This window comes from Ricinus communis, chromosome 2 (assembly GCF_019578655.1).
Source record: "Ricinus communis isolate WT05 ecotype wild-type chromosome 2, ASM1957865v1, whole genome shotgun sequence".
In the NCBI taxonomy this organism is placed as follows: domain Eukaryota; kingdom Viridiplantae; phylum Streptophyta; class Magnoliopsida; order Malpighiales; family Euphorbiaceae; genus Ricinus; species Ricinus communis.
Window position 1 is genome coordinate 29674753 of NC_063257.1, and position 23799 is coordinate 29698551.

The following is a 23799-nucleotide window of genomic DNA, read 5'->3' on the forward strand; positions in this document are numbered from 1 at the left end:
AATCTTAACATGTGATCGTTACTAATGGAGGTCAAGCTAAAATTTCTAGTTTTGGCACCTCCACATTATTTTACAAAAATATACATGATATATTATTTTTACTTGATTTTAAATCAAATTTACTGTCTGTTAGAAAAATAACCCGTAATTTAAATTGTAACGTCATATTCTCACCTAATTCAGTACTGTTTCAGGACCGAATCACAAGGAAGACTATTGGTGAGGGACAATTTGAAAATTGGCTATACTATCTTAAAGACTCCACCAATCAATGCCTTGTGTCGACAAGCCCGGTCGATCAAGGGATGCTGATGCATCGGCAGTTTGGGCATCCCTCCGATCAAATTTTAAACAAGCTTTTCTCTTATAATTTGAATTTTAATTATTGTGATATTTGCAAATTTTCTAAATATACGCGATTACCTTTTCCTTTATCTTCTAGTATCTCTGAAAATATGTTTGAATTAATTCATTCTGATGTTTGGGGACCTGCCCCCGTTACCTCTTATAATCATTTCAGATATTTTGTCACATTCATCGATGATTACTCCCGCACTACTTGGGCTTATTTGTTAAAAGGCAAAAATGAGGTCTTTACCTGCTTTCAAAACTTTTTTAACTTCATTCGAAATCAGTACATTGCAAGGATCAAAGTTTTTCATTTTGATAATGGCACTGAATATATAAACAAAAAATTTTCAGAATATTTTACCAAAAATGGAATTTTACTTCAAACTACTTGTATTAATACCCTTGAACAAAATGGAGTTTCAAAACGAAAGAACAGGCACCTTTTTAAAGTCACCAGGTCTCTCCTTTTTCAAAACAATGTTCCAAATATTTTTTAGTCGGATGCCCTCTTAACTGCCACGTATCTCATTAATAGATTACCCAGTGTAAAATTAAAAAATCTCAGTCCATTAGAAATTCTCAAAGGACGGAAAATCGAATTAGGACATATTCGAGTCTTTGGTTGTACTAGTTTTGTCCATATCAAACGTAATCACAAGCTCGACAAGAGTTCTGTTAAACTCTATTTTTAGGATACTCCTCATAGAAAAAAGGGGTATAAATGCTACGATCCTTCTATACACAAGACTTACATCTCTCGAGATGTATCTTTGTCGAAAGTGAACCCTACTACACATGTGACCAAACCAGCACTCATGGGTCCCATACTTATTATTTCCGCATAACCTTTCCTTTTTTGACAGTTAAGCACAATACACTCATCCAGAGGGGGAGCTAAATCGAGTCTCTGAGGCAATTCCTTCAGGGGGAGATAATAGAGAAAACGAGTCACAAGAAGAAATTGCCTTTCGAAGATCCACTCGATCAACCAGGCCTCCTATCAGGTTAAGGGACTATGTGTCCCACGAGGTATCGTATCCAATTCAACGCTTCATTAATTATGAGTCAATATCAAGTCAGTATAAAGCCTACCTAGGAAGTCTCACGACACACATTGAACCCACATCCTTCTATGAAGCTAACACCAATCCTAATTGGTGCAAAGCCATGAAGGAGGAGCTTCAGGCCCTAGAAAGAAATGATACTTGGGATATTATTTTCTTGCCACCAAATAAAAAACCCGTCAGATGTAAATGAGTGTACAAAATAAAATATAAGTGTGATGGAACAATTGAGAGATATAAGGCTAGGTTGGTAACAAAAGGATTCACCCAAACCTATGGGGTTGATTACCACGAAACTTTTGCACCGGTAGGTAAAATGAGTACTGTTCGTATTTTATTATCTGTTGCTACTAACTCAGAATGGAGCTTATTCCAAATGGATGTTAAAGACGCATTCCTCCAAGGGTCTCTAGAAGAAAAATTCTATATGACCCTTCCTCCAGGTCACAAGTCTACATCAGACCCTTCCTTGGTATGTAAGCTAAAAAAGGCAATCTATGGATTAAAGAAATCTCCAAGAGCATGATATGCTAAGCTAAGCTCTCCTAAATATCAATTTTAACAAACGCACCTCAGATTCCTCTATGTTTGGAAAATACACTCACACGTGCACTATCATTATTCTTGTATACGTAGATGATATTATCATAACCGGTAACGACAACGAAGAGATTGAAGAAGTTAAACAAAAGTTAAAAAAGGAATTTGATATCAAGGATTTAGGTCAACTGTCATACTTTCTTGGAATAGAAATAGCCAAATCACATAAAGGTCTGTTTCTATCTCAAAGAAAGTACGTACTCGACCTTCTGAAAGAAACTGGAAAAATGGGAGCTAAACCTAAAAATACTCTAATGGAAACTAATGTTAAACTCAATTTGGAGGACGGTGATCCGCTAGATAACATAGGACATTATCAACGTCTAGTAGGAAAGTTAATCTACCTAACTATCACTAGACCCGATATTGATTATGCAGTAAGTATGGTAAGCCAATTTATGCATGCTCCCCGTACCAGCCACTTGGATGTTATTGTTAGGATACTTAGATATCTCAAGGGCACTTCAAGTCAAGGTATTTGGATGAAGAATAATAATGCTAATACTATAGTTGGTTTCTCTGATGCAGACTGGGTAGGAAGCTGTGATAGAAAATCAACTACAGGATTCTGCACCTTTGTAGGAGGAAACTTAGTAACATGGAAAAGCAAGAAACAAAATGTAACTGCAAGATCAAGCACAGAAGCTGAATATCGAGCCATAGCATCTGCAGCTAGCGAGCTCATCTGGATCAAACAAGTACTCATTGACATGAAAGTAGAATACAAAGGACCTATGAAAATGTATTGCGATAATCAATCTGCCAGGCACATTGCATCAAATCATGTCTTCCACTAACGAATTAAACACATTGAAGTCGATTGTTACTTCATTAGAGAAAAAGTACAATCTGGAGAAATTGAGACCCCGTTCGTCAGAAGTCATGAACAACTGGCTGATATATTCATAAAGGCTCTCAACAAAGCAAATCATCAAAACAACCTATACGAACCCACCTTGAGGGGGAGCGTTGAAGAATCAAGCCTTAAAGTACACAACAAGCAAGCAGAAAAAGGGAAAAAGGGAAGGCCTCAGGTCTGTACAGCTTTCATTACAGGCCTTGAAGCAGGAAAAGGAGCAACCTTTCTTCCCTAAGGAAGAAAGGTCGCTTCAACCTTTCCCAAACTAGAAATGGATGTTGGATAGATCATAGGGAAACTTTAGATAGCTTAGGGACCATTACATCATAAACATGTATATAACAAAATAGCTTCATACTGTAAATCTCAGAATTCTTATTCTAAAATTCATCACTGATCAATAATATTACAAACCCAATTTCTACAGATACCCTAAGAATCAAAATTTTATGGTGCTTTTTCTTCTAAAGATTTTTATTCAACTTCATAACTTAATTCTTTTAAGGGAAAATGTACACTATTGCCCTAATGTTTGGTGGTGTCAGGAGTGAATTAGCAGTTAATGAAGCCTTGCTGATGAAGACAACAAAGCTCCTCACGCTGATAAAGAGGACACTAGAGCTCAAGTCGCTCCAATTTTCAAGCTAGAGGAGGTGGCTGTCTCTACTGGCGAAGGGGTCGAGTATCCAATTCCCAATCTGAAAGCAAAGCTGTATCGTTTTGATAAGGAAGGGACTGATGGTCGCTATCTATGCAGCTACAATCTAAGGCAATGAACCTATCAATGCAGTCTAGCACTAATGGCGAGTATCAAGGTCGTATTCCTCGGGAAAGTGAAAGCCCAGAGTTACTCCTTTGTTCTCTGTTATATTAGCCTAAAATGAATGATGAATAATTCCTAAATTAACTAATAGCTACTCTAATTGTTATCTAACTACGGCTACTAGAGAAGGATTAATTCAAGTTAAGGAATAACCTCTTGGGAATTCTTGTCTCTAGGGAATGGAAACTGAAGATGGAATTGATTGCTTGAATTCAATTTTCGTGGAAAAATCTCTATGCAATTAACGCCTTTCTCAAGGACACTAACATCTTAATTTGAATTAATTAGGTTGAAATCTTTCCTAACCCTAATTATCCAAATTAGCATTATGTACCATTTAACACTATTGAGAGTTGTTAACACTATAGAGAGAGAGAAATTAGTTTGGGACGTCTTAACCCTACTTTTTTTGCGTTTCCCTCTTTTCTTTCTTTTAATTAATTAGTCCAGTTGTCGCGAACATGGCCGTGTTTATGCCCGTGTTGGGAACATGGCCTGGTGTTGATGCCCGTATTGGGAACACGGCCTTATGTTGATGCCCGTGTTACTCTCTATGGTCGTGCTCCTTAACTCATCTTTTTCCTATTGTCAAATGCACCCAACACGGCCGTTTTGGTGCCCGTGTTGGGAACACGGCCAGTATTAAAACCAACATGGTCGTGTTCAACTTCCTCATGCGCAAACTTGACTTGTTTCGGCAACTTTGACGTCCAATTCTGCTCCAATTCTTCCCTTTATCACTCTTTGGCTTCTTTTGGACCTAATGCACACAAACAGACGCATAGGGTGAGTGTTGGGACCAATTCACATCTAAATGTACATAAAATCAGCCTTAGAAACTCCATTTAGATGTGTGTATTCTACGCACATCAAATAACCCCACACTTAGCTCATTGCTTATCCTCAAGTAATTAACAACTCTCTTCACAAAACTGCAATTAACAATTCCTTACAGTTTATGCCCCTAGTCCATAATAGATAGTATTCAACGCATCTCAAAGGATACTCAATCATAAATCAAATTACAAATCATTAATAGAGAATGGAAATAATATTAATGCATGAATAACTTAAATGACAACTCAACACAAACATCATGAACTAATGCCTCACAGGGATCACTCAAGTCGCTCAAAGTTTATATTAGGTGAATAACAAATCCCTCAAAGCAAATGCACAAGACCCGCTCACCATAAGCTTGCTCATAAATCATATCTTCGCTACTGTGAATAAGTAAATACCAAAATCAAACGGTCTTTACCAAGATTGTAATAGGGCTAAGGTAAAGGTACGGAGATTTGGGAAAGAAGTGTGAAAATGTTGGAATTCGTGCGATAAACAACAATATATACTCAAAGGATTAAATGCCTAATATACAAAAAGAATTATTCACTAAAATCCCTACTTCGTAGAATAATGCTCTCAAATGCTCTAAATCCAATAAAAAGACAAATAATTAAAGAATTTTGTTTATTTTCTTCTTCTGTTGTTTTTTTTTCATCATTTTTTTGAATAATAAACTAGCAGCTTATAAGAACTGCTGCATACGTAAAGAATAAAAATACAGTTTGGATCGAAGGAAGCATCTAAAATCTCAAAAAGACTTAGTGAATTTACCAACATAGCAACTGGCATTTTAATCCCACATAAGGGTGAGCAAATTACAAAAATAAATTCCAGCATAAGGGTAAAGGAAAGATAAATGTAAAGAATGGTATAGTTGAAGTGTATAGGTGTAGATAATAAAGAAAAGGTTAAGGCTCAAAACTGGCTAACTAATGAAAATATAAAGGGTAAGCTTTTGGCTAAATGTGGTGAATCCTAAATCGCCCAAATCATCTCATAGTATTCACAATATTCATGTAACTTCAACGAGCATTACAAAGCAAGTTCTAGAAGTAAAATCAAGTACAATGCACACTCAAACAAGAAATATAAAGAGCATAAGTATAATGAATGCTCAACAGGCTCAAAATCTCACCTTGAGGTATGGCATTAGGTGCAATTTGAATCATTACTTAAGAAACATATGCATATGACATTATCAATGTTCTAAGTTAAAATTTGAAAATTCGAAAAATAATTAAATAATACTGGTTTAACCCGGCAGGGCTGATGTGTAAAACACCATCAATTGTTTTCCAAGGACAATGAACAATAAAGAAAAGTAACTACAATTCTATAAATCAAGTCATCAATCAGCTCAAAAATAGCATACTCAAGTGCATAAAGACACAGTGTCCTAACATCCCCTAAAAATACACAACACCTAGCGATAGCAATTTCAGATATATCTAAAAACCATATGAGAGAGTAGGATTATAAGGTTTACCCACAACCACCCCACACTTGAAGAACACACTGTCCTTAGTGTAAAATATTAAGGGTACCCCGCATGGAATGCTCAACTAAAGGAACAAAGGCAATACAATCCAAGTGCATGACATGTATGAAAAATAAGGTAAATAATTGCAGAAAAATAAAAAGATCTAGGGGACTGCCCTGATCATCCATCGAGGCTGATGTAGTGGAAATTCAGTGCCTCTTGAGTAGAATCTGAAAACAATAAAATAAAGAAATAATCGAACTGACAATAATGATTAAATAAAATATGAAAACTTAAAACCAATAAAATGTTTCAAAATGAAAGGGTAAAATATTAAAAATGAAAAATAGAATTTGGGGTGCCTCCCAAAAGTGCTTCTTTTTTATGTGATGAGTCTTCTTAGCTAGACTCATGGTGAAAAGCAAACGGTGGGGATTAATGACCATCCATCATTCTTCCAAGCAAATGTCTTCAAGTATCTGCTTAGAGGCATAATCGTCAATTTCCTCTTCCCAACTGTTAAGCAAGCTGCCAGTATGATGGGCAATACTCGCTCCCCGTATAATTGCACATAGTCATGATGCTCTAGGGGCTCTTCCAATTTGAAAGCTGAAGTTTCACTAATTGGAAGTATCGACGGTTGGGCAATTTCTTCAAGAATGTCAATGGTTTTCTCTAATCCTTGGCTTGGTTCACTTGCCAGAAGAAACTCGAGCTCCTCCAAGACTTCTTCATTGGATAACTCATGCTCATCTTCCATCATCGAAGGGACTTGTGGAAAATCCATCAAAAATTCTCGTAACTGCAACTCAGCATCATCAACAATACATTCCTGTTGATAGTCTTTCAGAGGAATCATGTTCGCCTCTTCCTTTTCTGGTTCCATCTCCATGTTCAAGGAATCGTCCTGCACAAAAGCATCATCGTCAAACATAGTAGATAAACCAGAAAAATTCTCACCTGAACGCAAAGTGACGGCGCTTAAAGGTTCCTCGGATTCAATAGTGTTTGATGGAGTTCCCCATTGTTCTGCCGCTAGTAACTTGAAGATCAAGCCTACTTGATGCTCTATGTTCTCAATTGAGGCTTGTTGACTTTCAAGTGCCCTCTCTGTTTGTTGGAATCTATCTTCAAGACTTGTAAAGAACTTCATCATCAACTCCTCTGATACTAACTCTTCATCTTGAGTTAAAGGTGCAAAATTAGGTTGTTGATGTAGTTGCTGAAATCCTGGTGGTTCTTGGCCATCTAAGCTCCATCCAAAGGGTGAATGAGTGCTCCATTCTTGATTGCAGGTGCTTTCATATGAGTTATTTAGCCAGCTTCCCGTATAATTCACCTATTCAAAGTTATAAGAACAATGAGCAACATCACTGTACAATGGACAATCATTACTCAAATGTAAACCATAGCAGATTTCACAAAAATCTTAAGATGAAAGGATGGGAGTGGAGAGTTGATCGGTACCCCTGCAAAACGATTCCACTCGAGCATCTAAAGATGCACGGGTATCCCAATTTTTAGCATTGTCTTGGTTCCTGGTCCCATTTTCCAACGTGTCATACAAAGAGTTTAGCACTGAACCTCCTTATCATCCACTACTTGAATCATAAACTTAACTAAATAAATATGTACAAACAAAATAGAAATAAATAAAAATAAAAAAAATGGCGAAATTAACAAATAGCAAATTTCACTCTAGTTTTCAAACATTTCCCAGCAACGGTGCCAAAAACTTGATGGTCGCTATCTATGCAGCTATAATCTAAGGCAGTGAACTTATCAATGCAGTCTAGCACTAATGGCGAGTATCAATGTCGTATTTCTCGGAAAAATGAAAGCCTAGAGTTACTCCTTTGTTCTCTGTTATATTAGCATAAAATGAATAATGAATAATTCCTAAATTAACTAATAGATACGCTAATTCTTATCTAACTACGGCTACTAGAGAAGGATTAATTCAAGTTAAAGAATAACCCCTTGGGAATTCTTGTCTCTAGGGAATGGAAACTAAAGATGGAATTGATTGCTTGAATTCAATTTATGTGGGAAAATCTCTATACAATTAACGCCTTTCTCAAGGACACTAACATCTTAACTTAAATTAATTAGGTCGAAATCTCTTCCTAACCCTAATTATCTAAATTAGCATTATGTACCATTTAACACTATTGAGAGTTGTTAATTCTCAATCCGGTAGAACGAACACCCTATCTCTAGGCGAATTCTATTCTAGATTGCAAAGGACAATCCAAACCTAAACGTGTTTCTCAAGAAAATTCAAATTCCAATAATCATTCAACAAGATATGAAGAACAAATCAATAAGCACTTCCATTGTAAATCAATAATGAAAATCAATACATACAATTCAAAAGTTAAGTACAAAAATCCCTAGATAAAGAACTCCAATGGGTTAACAAGTTTAGCTAATCATGTTCATTATCAAAACCCATAAGAATTCAATTATAAAAAATGAGTAAAGGTAGAGAAACTCGAATACACCCTTGGATGAGAGTAAACAGCTCCAATTCCTCTTGTCCAATCTTGAATCAATTCTTGTTCCTCTTGCTCGAATTGACACCAATCAACGAACCTCGCCCAATCTTCAATCTTTAAAGGGAATCCAATTGAAACCTTGGTCCAAGTCTCCTTTTTCATTGGTTTTAGCTCAGAAAACCCTTAGAGAGAGAGAAATAAGTTTGGGACGTCCTAACCCTACTTTTTTCGCGTTTCCCTCTTTTCTTTCTTTTAATTAATTCGTCCAGCTGCCGCAAACATAGCCGTGTTGATGCCCGTGTTGGGAACATAGCCTGGTGTTAATGCCCGTGTTGGAAATACGGCCTGATATTGATGCCCGTGTTGGAAACACTACCTTGTGTTGATGCCCGTGTTACTCTCTGTGGTCGTGCTCCTTAACACATCTTTTTTCTATTGTCAAATGCACCCAACACGGCCGTTTTGGTGCCCGTGTTGGGAACACGGCCAGTGTTAAAACCAACATGGCCGTGTTCGGCTTCCTCATGCACAAACTTGGCTTGTTTCGGCAATTTTAACGTCCAATTCTGCTCCAATTCTTCCCTTTATCACTCTTTGGCTTTTTTTGGATCTAATGCACACAAATAGACATATAGGGTGAGTGTTGGGACCAATTCACATCCAAATTTATATAAAATCAGCTTTAAAAACCCCATTTAGATGTGTATATTCTACGCACATCAGGGACCAATGGAAAGAAGAGGATAGCACAAAGACACTGCAAATTCGTCTTGTTATGAGACAATTTAAGACTCTCAAGATATGTGCCAACCGTCTGGTGCTTGAAAGCATGAGAGTTCAAGAGCACGCAGGAAATGAGAAGCCATGTGTATATGCTACTGATTTTGCTGATAGCGAATTGAAGGATGAGATTTTCTGCATTTGTTTCGCTTTTATTGAAAATTGCAAGTCTTTGTGGAAATGTTCCAAGAAGTAGCCGAATCCCAAAAATCGAAAGAGGAAACCAAAAATGCAACTGCTGTCGCAAGGCCCTTAATAAGTTCGAGTGTGTTATAGACAAGAAAACTGAGAAAGCTAGGGAAGAGCCGCCAGCTGCAGCTGAGGAGTCGAAATGAATAGCAAAACAGAACTTAAAACTTCTTTATTTAAATCTTTAGACCTTTTTAGAAACAAAAGAACTGGACTAAAAGTTAATTTTCTTGTGAGATTTTCTCAACATCCAAACACAAAGTAAAGAAAAGTTGAAAAGCAAAGAGAAGTAGAGACCTGGACGAATTAACTCATATTAAGCCAGTAAATAGCTACCGTACAGATTTCTTAATTAATTAAAAACTCTGGTCTTTTTTGTTAAAAAGACTAGTGGTAGCGTGTGCATTGAGGATAATAATTTTTTTTTCTTCTATTTTTGAGCTTGAAATAGAAGAAGCAGCTGAGTTGGGTCTTTCAATTTTGATTTTTTTTAATCTTAATTTGAAGGATATGGGTATTGTACATTGAAGATTTTGTTGGATTTATTCAATTTTGCTTTTTTTTCCTGATAATTTTGAAGGGAAGGGAGGGAAAAGAAAGAAGAATACGAGAAGACAGGAAGATGAGGAGAAGGATGAGAGGCATACAAATATTTTTTTTAAATTACAATATTTATTAATTCATTAAAAGGATAAATCTAAGTGTACCTGTCATTAGCCAATCAGCTTCAAATAGCACCATTAAATTTTCTGTTATAAACATGGCTTATATTACCGTCTTTTTATAGTTTTAAGGGTTTATTTGGACCTAAGAATAGTTTAAGAGTTAATCTGCTCCTAGCACCAAAGGTTAGGGACAAAAATGCATATTTCCCTTCTTTTAATGAATATCAGCCATAGTTATTAATGAATATCAGCCATAGTTATTAATGAATATCAGCCATAGTTATTCATTTATTATTCTTTTAGCACTTCACTCTCTTTTACAGAGTCACTCAGTTGCTATCTTTCTCGAACGGGGTGATTTGAAAAAGAAAAAAAATCAAAATTTTATGCTAAATCGGCTCCAAAATAATTTTTAGATGTACCATAAAATCCACACCAACCCAATCTCGAAAAAAAAGAAAAGTACAAGCAACTACGTCAACAATTACATTGCCTGACGTGAACGAATGCTTTCTCATTAGACCCGGAGAAAGCTTTTTTTTATATTTGTTTACTCACAAAGCAACCTTGCCACCCACTGCCACTAAATCGCCACTCCCCAAGTCAAATTGGTGCTTGCTATTGCACCAGGAGCCGTTGCATTTTTAAAAAAGGATCAAATTGAGCCTGGCTGCAAAATACAGGAGCCAAAATGAACCTTATATTCCCATTAGAATGTAGCATTTCCAGTAATAGAAGACATCAGTCTTTCAGGTTCAATTTCTATAGATTTTTGCATTGAGGCAATCCATATGCTTTATATTCCAAATTCACATAAATCTAAGCTCTAGCTTGCAGGCAACATCAATTAGAAACAACAATTCCAACCAATTGAAAGGGCAACATCAAAATTTCAGGAATGAAGACTTCTAACATGCCTAGCGCAATCAAATTCTACAACCTTCCATAAGAAAAGGGGAATGCACTTAAAGAGTGGTAATCGAGAGCCCATCTCTGCATGTACATTGAGAACTCTGACCTTTCAAATGTGACTGAAATGGGTTGAACATTTTGTTTTTCTTTTTTGCCCTTCGCAGTGATCAGTCTATGCGGTTGCGCTGGCCAGTTCTTTGACCGGTACAATCTTCTGTGGCTGCAGGCATAGAGTAGAAGAAAAGTGGAAGAGTTTTAAGAGCATCCTCACAAAAGAATCTAAAAATTTGAAGACTTATGACTGAACCATATATTATAGACAAATCAACAGAAGAACTCATCTGTAAATAATAATGTTTCCATTTTTATTCAGAGAATAGTGATAACCTATTTGCTGGTCAGATATGTACCATATCTGAAAGAAAAATCACTTACATACCAAAACAAATGCATGACCATCGATGTAGAGGTTCCAAAACGTCATGAAGACAACTTCAAAAGGGCTCATGCTAAAATGGAATATGCAATATTTTCTAAATCAAGATCTATAACTCAGCAGCATAATAGAATTGTATCAGCATCTTACCGCCTGTAATTCCTGCTCATGCTTTGGAATGAAAGCAGTGTCAACCTTCCCATTTTTGAAGTCCTTCATGAAAGATATAGATGGAAAGATTAGATTATAGAACCAGACCCCAGGCTCAGACTATAATACATGGTTTTACTTAATTAAAAGGTACAAACACAAATCCTAGCTTTCATACCTCAATGTCGAGGATAAGTTTATGGTATTCTATCGTCGTAGGAACTCCTGGAGTTAGAAAAACAAAATTAGGATTGATTATCTAGTAAGCCATTGAAGGGGAGCAGATGTAGGTTGCAATGTCTGAATATTTTAGATTTCAATTTTCTCCGATTATATTAACTCTCCAACAGTCCCTGGAATGCAAAGCTTGAACACCTTACTCCTACCATGCTCTTGACATGGGTGAATGCAAAGCTAGCATCCCCAACGGAGTATCAACAAAGACAAAGGATCACTGAAAGGGAGCTTATAAAAACTGGGCTCATACCTGTAATAATTGTGTCATCCAGTGCTCTTTTCATGCGTTCGATTGCCTTTTCTCTTGTTGGAGCCCACACGATAAGCTGTAAGTTACCAATCATGTGCAGTAGTTAGAACCAGGTTATAACCACAATCTTAAAGTAAAATAGGCAGTAAGTAGCATGTCTCCATGTTTGCTAAAATGGACAGGTTCAACACAGGGACAGAATACCCAACTATCAACAATGTCAATGTGGAAGAGAAAAGGATCCTAGACCACTTTATATGTAAACATTTAGACTCCAATCCTCGACAATGCAATAAAAAAAAATAAATAAAAAAAGCAAGATACTTAACATATGTGAGAAATCAAAAATGAAATTTTAATTGTCAAATAAGACCTGCAAGTCTTTCTGATACTAGGACCTGATACCGCCTATAATACCTATAATAATATAAATTATCAGTTACCAATTCAAAATCATAAATCTCGCCTACAAGTTCTAGGTCCGTTTTTGTACCCCATCCCGTGCATATGCTAGTTGCTGAGGAAAAAAAAAAAAATTAAAGCACCCAATACTAAAGCTCAAGCTATAAGGTAGAGACTTATGAACTAGGAAAGGCCATACAAAATCTTACATGCAGGTCAAAAAACCAATAAATATAGTGAACAAAACCAACAGCGTCAGAATTTTTATGCAAGTTGAATGAAAATAGGAAAATAATAAGACGCCAAATCAGAGAAAAAGTGGGCCAAGCGGCTCAGTTTTGTTTTTATAATGAGCATATGCACACATTAAGCATAGCACACATGAAATCAACAAATGAAACTTTTAAAGGCAGGAAAAAGCATCTTGTAGAGACTATAACATAACATGAAACAAGAGCTTAGACAAACCTTTCCCAGTAGGGAATCATAACTTGGAGGAACCACATAATCAGGGTAGACATGGCTATCCATTCTAACAAATGGGCCTCCAGATGGTAAGTATGCTGTTATTCTCCCTGTTAATCGAAATGAAAGAGTATTTAGTACTGGAGACTGTAAATATAATTATCGAGTCATATTTCTTTTCCTTTCATTGTTTTGAAAAGGATACCTATTAAAGTGAGAATAAATCATGTCTCATCAATGAACATTTCAATATTAACTCCTTGAGGTTTGCTCAATAGATTATATTAGAACATCTCCTTAAATTATAATCCTCTCCAAACCTATGATTCATGCACAACAATTAAGTCCAAAAACATATAAATATGTAAAATGTCACTAATCCTCTTAGAGCTTATTGATTTATATTATACTGCATATATTAATTTCAAACTTTAAGAAAAAAATATTACAGTAAGTATTAGAACAGGGTTTGCATAAATTTTTGTTCTCTCTTGACCTGTAACTCTCTGAACTAACAGTTTATTTGCCTCGTTCGCTTCCCATGAATTGGCTTTAAAAAAAAATAAATATTTTGTATAACCCGAGTGTTTGATCAGAATTTTGTGGCAGATAATTACATATACCAGTTGTTACTTTAAATGTTAAATCTAGTACAATTATTCTATTTTTGTTCTTATTCCAAGTGTTTACCAAGTACTACAACAGTGTTAGAAATTAGTAAGGGAAAATCTCTCATCACAATGAATGTTGCCCTAAATTGTAAAAGAATTATACTTCAAGTACCAAAAATCCATTTACCCTTATGCTTGATACATGTATATACTCTTTGTTTGCGCATGCGCAAAGGCATCTTTAAGCCAAAAACATGGTACTGAACAGGAAAAAATGGCAATAATTACCAGGCACATGAGATTAGAAACAGACTACTATAATTGTAGAAATACCTGGCCCAGGTCGGAATCCCTTAAAAGCATCTTCTGCATTGATACGGCATTCAATTGAATGTCCTCTAAGCACAATATCTTCCTGCAAATCATAAAAACCCGTCAAGAATTCAAATCAATTAATTAAGCATTTTACGTAAGGACTAGATACTTTTAAGTATCCTTTCTCCTCATACCTGTCTGTACCGGAGCTTTTCTCCCATGGCTACACGAATTTGCTCCTCAATCAAGTCAACAGAGGATATCATTTCTGTAACAGGATGCTCAACCTGCATTAAAATCAATTTTTTAGCATCACATCTGAACAAACTTTATAGCAGGTGTTCATAAACATTGTAGACATGCACGTAAGCAAACAGTCTAACCTGGATTCGAGTGTTCATTTCCATGAAGTAGAAGGAACCTCTTTCATCCAAAAGGAACTCAACTGTCCCAACACCAATATATCCTATTGATGCTGCTGCTGCAACTGCAGCATCACCCATAGCTTTCCGCAATTCAGGAGTCAATGCAGGAGAGGGTGCCTCTTCGAGCAGCTTCTGATTACGCCTCTGTACAGAGCCAAATTTGGTAGAGTTTATAACTTCTGTGTGCAGATTTTTATTACAAAAGTGATATGACAACAAATGAACAAATAGAAAAGATTTAAGTGAAAAAAGGAAAAAAAAAAAAAAAAAGAAAAGGAACAGGAAAGAGAATGAAAATGAAAAAAGAGTTTAATGTCTCTGCAAATTGGTGGTCCTTTCCATGTCATAGTAAAAAGTGTTTTGAGAAATAAATAGACCAGCGATAAGGGCCAAAAGATGCCATGTAAAAATTGTATCCATCAATCTTACAAATCACAAACAATATGGGAGGATTAGTTTTTTGACATTCATGTTAGATTTTGCAAATTTGACCTTCTTTCTTTTCTTTTTTCAGCCATATTTACTTATTCATATCTTAAAGTCCTAGCAAAATGCAATCAATGTGAAAACTTAAAGGGTAGCCACTTATTACTGAACATGACTTTAAGCTTAAGATAGTGCTTTTTATTTCAAAGCATGATATGAAGAGGCATATGATCCTAGCAATTAGCACACTATGCACTAGTTATTTTCCAGTCTATTTCAAATCATTATAAGCAGGATTAGTTGAAAATATCAAAGTGTCCTTATACAATTTTGTGAAAGTTGATCCAGTCTTTTCTCATTCCACCTTCAGTGAAGATACAAGTGAAAAAGGACCAGAACCCTGCATTTAGAGTTTTCAACAAGGACCAGTGGATCCCAAACAGAATGCACATCCATGGACAAGTTCGATCCAAGCAACATGCACAACTAAATTGCAACGTAATAGTTTCTTAAGTTCTGTAAGATAACCATTTGAAGAAAAAACTGCCATTGCATTTCTGACAACTATGTGTAAAATCACCCTAGACATATTTGCACACTTAGATCCAGCAGTGCCATGTGAATGTGCATTAGAGGCCTCACCAATTATGAATTAGCACGACTCAGTTGGAATAGAGTTTGTCAATTTTCTTACTTGAAATAATTAAAAATAAAATAGAAATATCGTCAATTTACATATTAATCCAAAGTTTCTAAATTAACAAGAACCATGCTTTTCTCCTCAGTTGAATTCAATAACCTCATGGAAAATGGACTGACAATTTTTAGTCAACTGGGGTATGCAAGTAAAATGGAACATCTAATGTTACCTGGATGCTGCAGTCACGTTCACCGAAGTGAACAACATTACCATATTTATCTGCAAGAACCTGCCAAGTCACAGTGAAAAGTGAGTAAACAAGACAATATTACATATGCATCATTTTATAATAAGGTATTAAATGAATAATGCGATCTAGTTTGGCTTGTATCTAGGTGCACGAATTGTTTGATATCTGAGTTCATACCCTAGGACAACAAGCAGCCATGGGTAATAAAGTTCTCTTTCATTGTTTGCATTTTCTTTTCATTATTTAGCTTATCTCAATGCCAGTTCAGTCTCATGGACCCATAATTTATAATTCTAGATAGCAAATTAGGCTTACATGCTCGATGCTTGGATTACATCCATTTGAGATCCCAATGGACTTTGACAACAGTTTTTGGACACCGTGGATTATACCACGGATGTAAGTGCAACTTTTGGACACAAGAATGGAGTAACTATGGTCCTAGACTAACACCAACACATGGTACACCAACAGTTCAACAATATGCGGGTCCTAAGAATAAGCACCACGGACTCTAATGCCATGTTCAATGTCCAATGGGCCAAAGGTTATCTAGGAGGGTGTATTCAGGCCTGTACAAATTATATTAAACTTGGGCCTAACCAGCCATGCTAAAGGTCGTGCCCGAATTAATTTATTTTGTTCAGGCCCGTTAGTACTTGGTACTCCTCCCATGTTGTATTGGGCCTATTGCAAATTTAACATGGGATCAAAGACATGGAGCCTATTTCTAGTATCCATGTACTATTGCACTGTTGTGTACCACGTGCTGGTATTAGCCCAAGACCACAGTTGTCCATTCTTGTTCAAGTCAAGTTGCACTTGAGGGCGAGTGTTAGAATATAGTCGTGATGTCCCACAACAGGTAGTTATAAGAGAATTAAATAGTACATAATGCAAAAGGCAAACCCATTAACCCGGTTTAAGTCGTGCCAATGGTTAAGCGCAAATTAACCTAATTTGTATATAGTCTCTTTACACTCTCCCATGGTATACCAGGCCCATTGGAAATCTAATACTCAATAACTTCTAGAACAGTAAATACCTGGAATTCAATGTGCCTTGGATTCTGAATGTATTTCTCCAAATACACTCCATCATTTCCAAATGCTGCAGCAGCCTCACTCTTAGCTTGCTATAACACCAAAAAAGAAAAAAAAGGAATCAAATTCACTTCAGAACAACATTTACAAAAGTGATTCAAAACTTAATTTTGCAGGAAAACACAATGCAGTTGCCCTACTGGGTCTCATCCTACATAATGGGGTGGTTGGGAAATAGCTCAAGTTTCTAATCACAAAAAAAGGAAAAGCTATACTGATACTTGATGAGAGAGTTATCCTGTATCACAAAAAGGAGAGAAAATGAAGGTAGCATGGACCTATATGCCTTGCAAGGGGAACCACAACACTTAGGCATCATTACTAATTTGAGGTGACAAAATATAAAATGGGGCATCTCTGGCAGTATTAAACAACTCATACTGATATAGAAGTACCTGTAGCAACTTTACAAACTCGCCGGGCTCTTTAGCAAGACGCATTCCACGGCCTCCACCACCTGCTGTCGCCTACGAAGTGTAGACCAGTTGTCAGCTAACAGAAGCTTCAAGATATTTTTATGTTTATACTTCATTTAATTGAAATTAGTAGGAAATGAAAAAAAAATCCTAAATCTGAGAATAGCAATTTCAAATTTGATCTTTGCAAAATTTCCCATTTTAAGTATTTCCCATGTCTTGGGCAACGAAGCAAATACAATTAAGGATAAGCTACAAATTATCATCTTGCTTTAATAGTATTGCCAGATGACAAGTTCCAGCATCATTCTCATTACTAATTAGTAATGATCTTTACATAATTTAATGGTATAAAGCATTCATTTTCGTCTCTAGTAAATTTTATACTTTGATTAAGCACCAAAGAGGAAAAATGAAAAGCAGCAATGTAATAAAATAAAAATCTTTAACTAGGCTGAAAAAGTTCATCCTCAGTCATTTTACTACATTAATTATAGAGAACAGCTTGTGTCAGCAAGAATCCTCCTAGGCTGGACATGCCATTTTCACTCATTATTTTCTTTAACCATAGGAAGGCCACAACTGAATTCTAAGGCCTCAACACTTTAAACACAAAGAGGAAACATGGTAGAAATTCAACCGTTGTTATACAAGCTAACTTACAAATCCTATTGGATGCAATTTTTTTTCATATAATATAAATATATTACAATATAATAATATATATATAGATTATATAGAATTTATATAGATTAAAAAATATACAGATTATAAAATAAAATTATTATAATTAAAAGTTAAAGATTTACACAGATGTCTTAACACCAGAGCAGTCTTTCAAGGTCATTTGATATTCATGTTAGCTTTCTTCTAAAAATGCATGCACATGGACGCATGCAGACATAATTTGTAGGAGTAAGTATGCATTTGAATTGTGAATTTTTTATTTGTACCTTCCCTTTAGGATTTCATTGACTTTGCATTTGTGGGGAAAAGGAAATCAAATTTCACAAGAACAGTGGCAAGGTACCAATAGACCTGAAAAGTTTATAGACTATATTGTGCAAAATAAAAAAGTTCAATTATTTTGTATTATATTATACAAGTATTATACAAGCACATACAAGCATGTATCCGAGAAAGACAATGGCAAGTCTGTAAATCTCTTGCTTCAGAACTTATTAAAAGAAAAATAGTTCGGCATAGATGTTAGTTAAGTTAGTAGAAGTAAGAATGCTGCAACATCCTTACTACATAAATCCTAACTTCCACTTTATCAGCCTAAAGGGTGTAGTAATAGATGTATACTGCAGTTGCATATGGTCACAAAAAGAATTCCAATCTAGTTAGAAAAGGAATGTCCAATTCCAAAACCTCCTTTTGGTTCTACTATACGTATAAATAAACCTCCTTATTCAGGAATTAAAATCTGATTAGTAACCTCCTCTGCATGGAGATAATTTTGATCTGTATTGGTACTAATGTAGCATAACCTAGCTAATTTCACAGACAGCAGAATAGTAATATTAGAAAGTGGCTTCAGAATTGTGAGAGAATTGTTTGGTTCCTGAGCCCATTGTAAAGCAAATTACAAATGGAAGAAAATGTTTACCTTGATCATCACAGGAAAGCCAATCTCATGGGCAAGCTTCACTGCTTCTTCTGTGCTCTGAAATAACAACCAATGCCAGAAAGGATGATCAAACAATATCAAAGAAAAATTGTTATGTTAATCAACAATTAATATTAAAAGAATAAATTAAATTGATAAAAAAAGAAATAAGAAAGAGGATTGAAAGTAGTAATTAAATAGACTATGTAAATGTTTTAATAACAAGGTCTTTTTTGGCACTTTTAGTAACCACTAGTTGTTTTTACTTACCTGCATTGCAATGAATATTAATACTTTGACTCGTTATCACTCATAAAATAAAAAATATAAATTTGTAAGTTTAGCATCATAAGCACTTCTAGCGTTAAGATAATGACATAATCTTTAAATAGTAAATTCATTTACAAACCTATACTAATTATGTTTTAATCATATATAATTAAAATATAAATTAAGTGCAAAGAATATAAAGGAATTTACATTTTATTTGTTTTCTAAAATCTACTTATTGAAAATATTGATAGAGTTGGACTTCTGAAATTAGACTTATAATAATTGAAAATTTTAATAGAGTTCAATTTCTAAAATTAGACTTGTACTAAATGAATTATTAATTATTAATTTTATTATTAAATTAAATTAATAAATGACCAAATTAACCTAATTAATTAATAAATTAATAAGATCCTATCAGTAAATTTACCCATCCCACCTCCCTAAGCACTCTTATATATGTTATGATATATATTGGTCAAATATGATAATACCTGTAGCAGACCTTCACTCCCAGGTACAGTCGGAACACCTGCATTCTTCATAGTTTCCCTGGCAGTTGATTTGTCACCCATTACTCGGATACTGTCAGGCTGCCAGAAAGTAAAATCACATTTTTAATTAAATGGGAAAGTGAGCTAATGATAAACATGTATTACCGCTAAATACTTCTTTCGTGAGCTAAAGTGGAATTCGTACAGTTTGAGATTATTCAGAAAAGCTGACCAGGTATCCTATTCAAATCTCTTATTCATTCATGTTTGTTAAATCATATCCAAGTAATAACTAAATTTCATTTTATAAATTAATTTAATTGATTATCAATTTTTTTTTTAATAACAATTTTGCTTTTCATTTGTTATTTTCATATGGTCATCACATAGATAAATTATTAGACTTGCTCAAATACTAAGAGCTTTAAGAAAACTTTATGTTATTTTTATAATGAACAAAAAAATTCAAATGTCAAATACCACTAACAATCACATGCATGCGAAAAAGGGCAAGTAAAATAAAATTATTGAAACCAAAGAATAATAGGAAGACACTCCTGTCATACACTAGTATATTTCAAAATAAAATCTTTGCAAATTGGTTAATGAATTTAAAGGCATAGACAACATAGCTTTTTCCTTTTCTCTTTTTTCTTTTCCTCATTTTTTTTTGTTCTATAATCGTTATCATCATGGAATCATATAGTATTGCCAAAGTTTTCTATTTTTTATTAACTCACTATCTTAATGCAATTATCAACTCCAGAATATGCTAAAAACAATGCAAGCAACATAAAACCTCAGCAATATGAGATTTGAGGTAAAGAATCACATGCCAGCTACGAAAAGTCACATAGTACATCAATTGGAGAACTTCCAATCAGAAAGTATACCAACTATATTTGTCTCTAGACATATATAATTAGCCACCCACAATGCTGAGTATGCATTATTACTCGTCAAAAAACTTAAGAGAATTACTATTTTCTGGCAAAGAATCTGAATCATATTTTATAACCATTTGCATAGATCTTGATGAAAAAGGATTTTTAAGTCATTACTAGCTATAACCCTTTCCAGCAGAATACTGCGTGGAAATTGGACATTTTCAACTCACCCACACTGTACTTGGTTACCTCCTAAACTGGTTTTGCTGTTCCAGAAAACAGCAACATTTTACTATCTAGTTCAAGTCACACTGTACTTTTACAGAAAATCCCTATGAAATTATTAGCTAGGCTCTGTGGAATAATTAAATAAACAGATTTTTCTATAACAAAATAAATAATATCTACTTACGTTTGGGCCAATAAAGTTGATCCCATGTTCTTTGCACATTTCAACAAAAACTGCATTTTCAGCAAGAAAGCCATATCCGGGGTGCAACATTGTACACCCGCGACTGATAGCAGCGGATAAAACATTTGGAATCAACAAGTAGCTGTGGAGAGGCAGATCAATACACAATTTGTCATTAATATCATAATAAAGATGTGAAGATTAAGCAAATTCATTTATTTTTAAGAAAAAATAATAGTATTAGTACTTACGACTGACTGCTCGGTGCTTCACCAATGCAGACAGACTCATCAGCTAATTTAACATGAAGAGCATCCTTATCAATAGTAGAATAAACAGCAACACAAGGTATTCCCAATTCATGAGCAGTTCTAATTACACGGACCGCAATTTCTCCTCTATTTGCTATCAATATTTTCTCAGCTCGACACGAGACCCTAAGAGCAGCACCACCACCACCACCTTCCTTATGGGTAACTTTGGCAGCAGACTGAATAAAAAGCTTTTGTCTTTGAAAGTTAAGCTTGGTTCCAACCATAAAACTGCATTGAGAACTCCCTTTAATTCCTCTAATACTGCCATTTCTCCTCATAAACAAACCCTAAAACATGTAAAGAAAAAACAGTAAGTAATAAGCAACAATTCGTGAGTGATTATACAATAAAAGAAATGAAATTACAACTTACAGGAGATTTTGGAGTAGTGAGAATAGATTTGTGGACAGGCAATGCGGCCTCCATTGTTGAGATCCAAAGGAGAAGGAAAAGAGAGAATGAGAATGAGGAATGCTGTGAATGTAGAGAAAGATGGGTGTTTTTAAGAATGGAGAAGGTGGGGGGTTGGGTCCGATAGAAACGAGGAGATTGAATTCTCCGCCTGATTTAGTTGGCAAAAGCTCACCTGCTTTCTGCTTCACTCTCTCTCTACGGTTTTCTTTCCATTTCCAATCACGTTCTGCCACGTATATTTTAAATTTATGCAAACCCCTTGGCATTTTTGTTAAAATTTATTTTCTATCGCCAAATCAATTTTTTATTGTTTGATTTTATTTTATCTCTCAGCAGAGAGAAACGACCTAAAAATATTTAATTTTGCTCTTACAAGAAAAAGGAAAAAAATTATTTTTGGTGGATCAAAACATGAGGGTATCATGCTTTAAATTTGGTGTCTTAAATCAAAACTAATAATGTAGAGAGCTGGAATACTTAAGAAATAAATTCTCGTTCACTTTGGATTCAAATATTTTAAGATTATCTTTAATATTTAAAATATTACATTTATATCTAAACATTTTAAATTAAATAATTTAAAATTTTATTCCATTTCAGATTTTATAATAAGTTATGTTTAATACTAATTTTTTGAAAATTTTATTTGAAACATATAACGAAATATTAATAATTTTTGCCTAAAAGTATGTAAAATCACTTCCATTAAAGTTTATATAATATCTTTTGTTGTTGTATTTTAAAAGAGAAAAGCTCATAAAAAATATCATATTCATCATAGAAATTTGTGAAAAATTTAATTTTAAATTCTTTTCTATGATCACTCTTAATTTTTAAAGTAAAGTAACCTATTTTATTTTAAATTTTCTTTCCAAAACTTTTAAGAACATTAAAAGTATTTTTCTTATGAATTAAAAAATGTTCAAGTGAATCTAGAGTAATCATCAACAATCATAAATGTATAATACTTTTTACCCAATATAGCAACTCTACAATGTCCAAATAAATCCATGTGAATAAGTTATAAAAGTCTAGAGGTGCTTATAATACTTTTGAACTCAACAAATAATTTATATTGCTTGCTTTTTTGGCATGGTTCAAATGTCTTTCTCTTTAAAAATTTTATCTTTGATAGCTCATTAACTAATTCATCTTTGATCAGGCTTTGCATTAGTTTAATGCTTGCATGTCTAAGTCTTTTATGTCATATGGAATATTCATTCTAATTGACACAATATACTTGGAAGAATGATTGGTAATTTTGTGAAAGTCAATTATGTAGGTATTGTTATCTCTTTCTCTCTTATGTACTTCCCTGCTATCAATCAAAGAAGTGGCAACGCAACTCTTAGAATCAAAGATGGTTTTATTACCTTTTTCATATAATTGACTCACATAATAAATTATGCTTTAAACCTTCAACCAAAAAGATATTTTCAACTATAACTCGACCATCCTTACAAATGGAACCAATGCCTACAACTTTACATTTGGTATTGTTTCTGAATATGACTTTGTATCTATTAATCTTTTTTTACATTATTTAAGAGGCATGCATTGCGTGTCATGTGCCTTGAGCATCCACTATCTATATACCACACAGTTTTGCTTGAAGTGGATTTGAGGCGAATCTACAAGAAAATCAAGTTACTTTTGTTTTAGATATCCAAACATATTTAAGTCATTAGATACTAGTCCTTAATGGTCTGTTAAGCATGAGATGAGCCTTCCTCACAAAACAATGCACATTTATTTGTCAAATTTCATGCAATAATGACATTGAATGTTGAGTTTGTAATACCTTTTACTTATTGTCCTTCTTGCATGACTTTTGGGTGTCATCACACCTCTATAGTTTTAAATGTGTCTGCTTACTAGCATAATTTTTGCATATGAATTCATATTTGGTTCTTTGAGGCTTGCCTTTTAAACCTGTGAATGTTATGTCTTATCATTCTAGGTCTGGTTCATTGTCCAAAAGACACCAAATTCAAAGCATTTTACACTTATGTTTAACTGAGCAAAAATTATATATTTTTTATGAAATCTTTTTAAAATATGTGAGGGATTGTTGAATATATGTCTTGTATTTCAAAAAGTCTTTTATCCCATATCTCTAAAGTGAAAGTCCCTACTTTTGTTTATAAAGAAATCCTTTCTTCTTGGGCTTGTAAAGAGCCTTATGAGGTTTTGGGCTCGC

The 23799-nt window shown here is 34.5% G+C and overlaps 1 protein-coding gene across 3 annotated transcripts; it reads right to left on the reverse strand.

Moving 5' to 3' along the window:
• Positions 1-10551: 10551 nt before the first annotated feature.
• On the reverse strand, positions 10552-21779 carry LOC8284571 (biotin carboxylase 2, chloroplastic). 3 transcript variants are annotated; one of them, XR_001535268.3, is made up of 17 exons: positions 21558-21779; positions 21123-21472; positions 20872-21013; positions 19573-19671; positions 18806-18862; positions 17173-17244; positions 16720-16809; positions 15654-15713; positions 14317-14502; positions 14128-14220; positions 13952-14033; positions 13011-13117; positions 12141-12216; positions 11832-11878; positions 11654-11716; positions 11174-11287; positions 10552-10821 (listed from the first exon to the last, which is right to left on the reverse strand). XR_001535268.3 is itself a non-coding variant. In XM_002519765.4 (16 exons), exons 1-16 carry the CDS (start codon positions 21609-21611, stop codon positions 11240-11242), a joined length of 1626 nt encoding a protein of 541 aa, XP_002519811.1. In that variant the 5' UTR covers positions 21612-21779; the 3' UTR covers positions 10903-11239. The 3 variants fall into 3 exon arrangements, 1 of the variants encoding a protein (XP_002519811.1); XR_001535267.3 differs by having other exon boundaries at positions 10552-10825; XM_002519765.4 differs by lacking the exon at positions 10552-10821 and having other exon boundaries at positions 10903-11287.
• Between the last annotated feature and the right edge of the window lie 2020 nt (positions 21780-23799).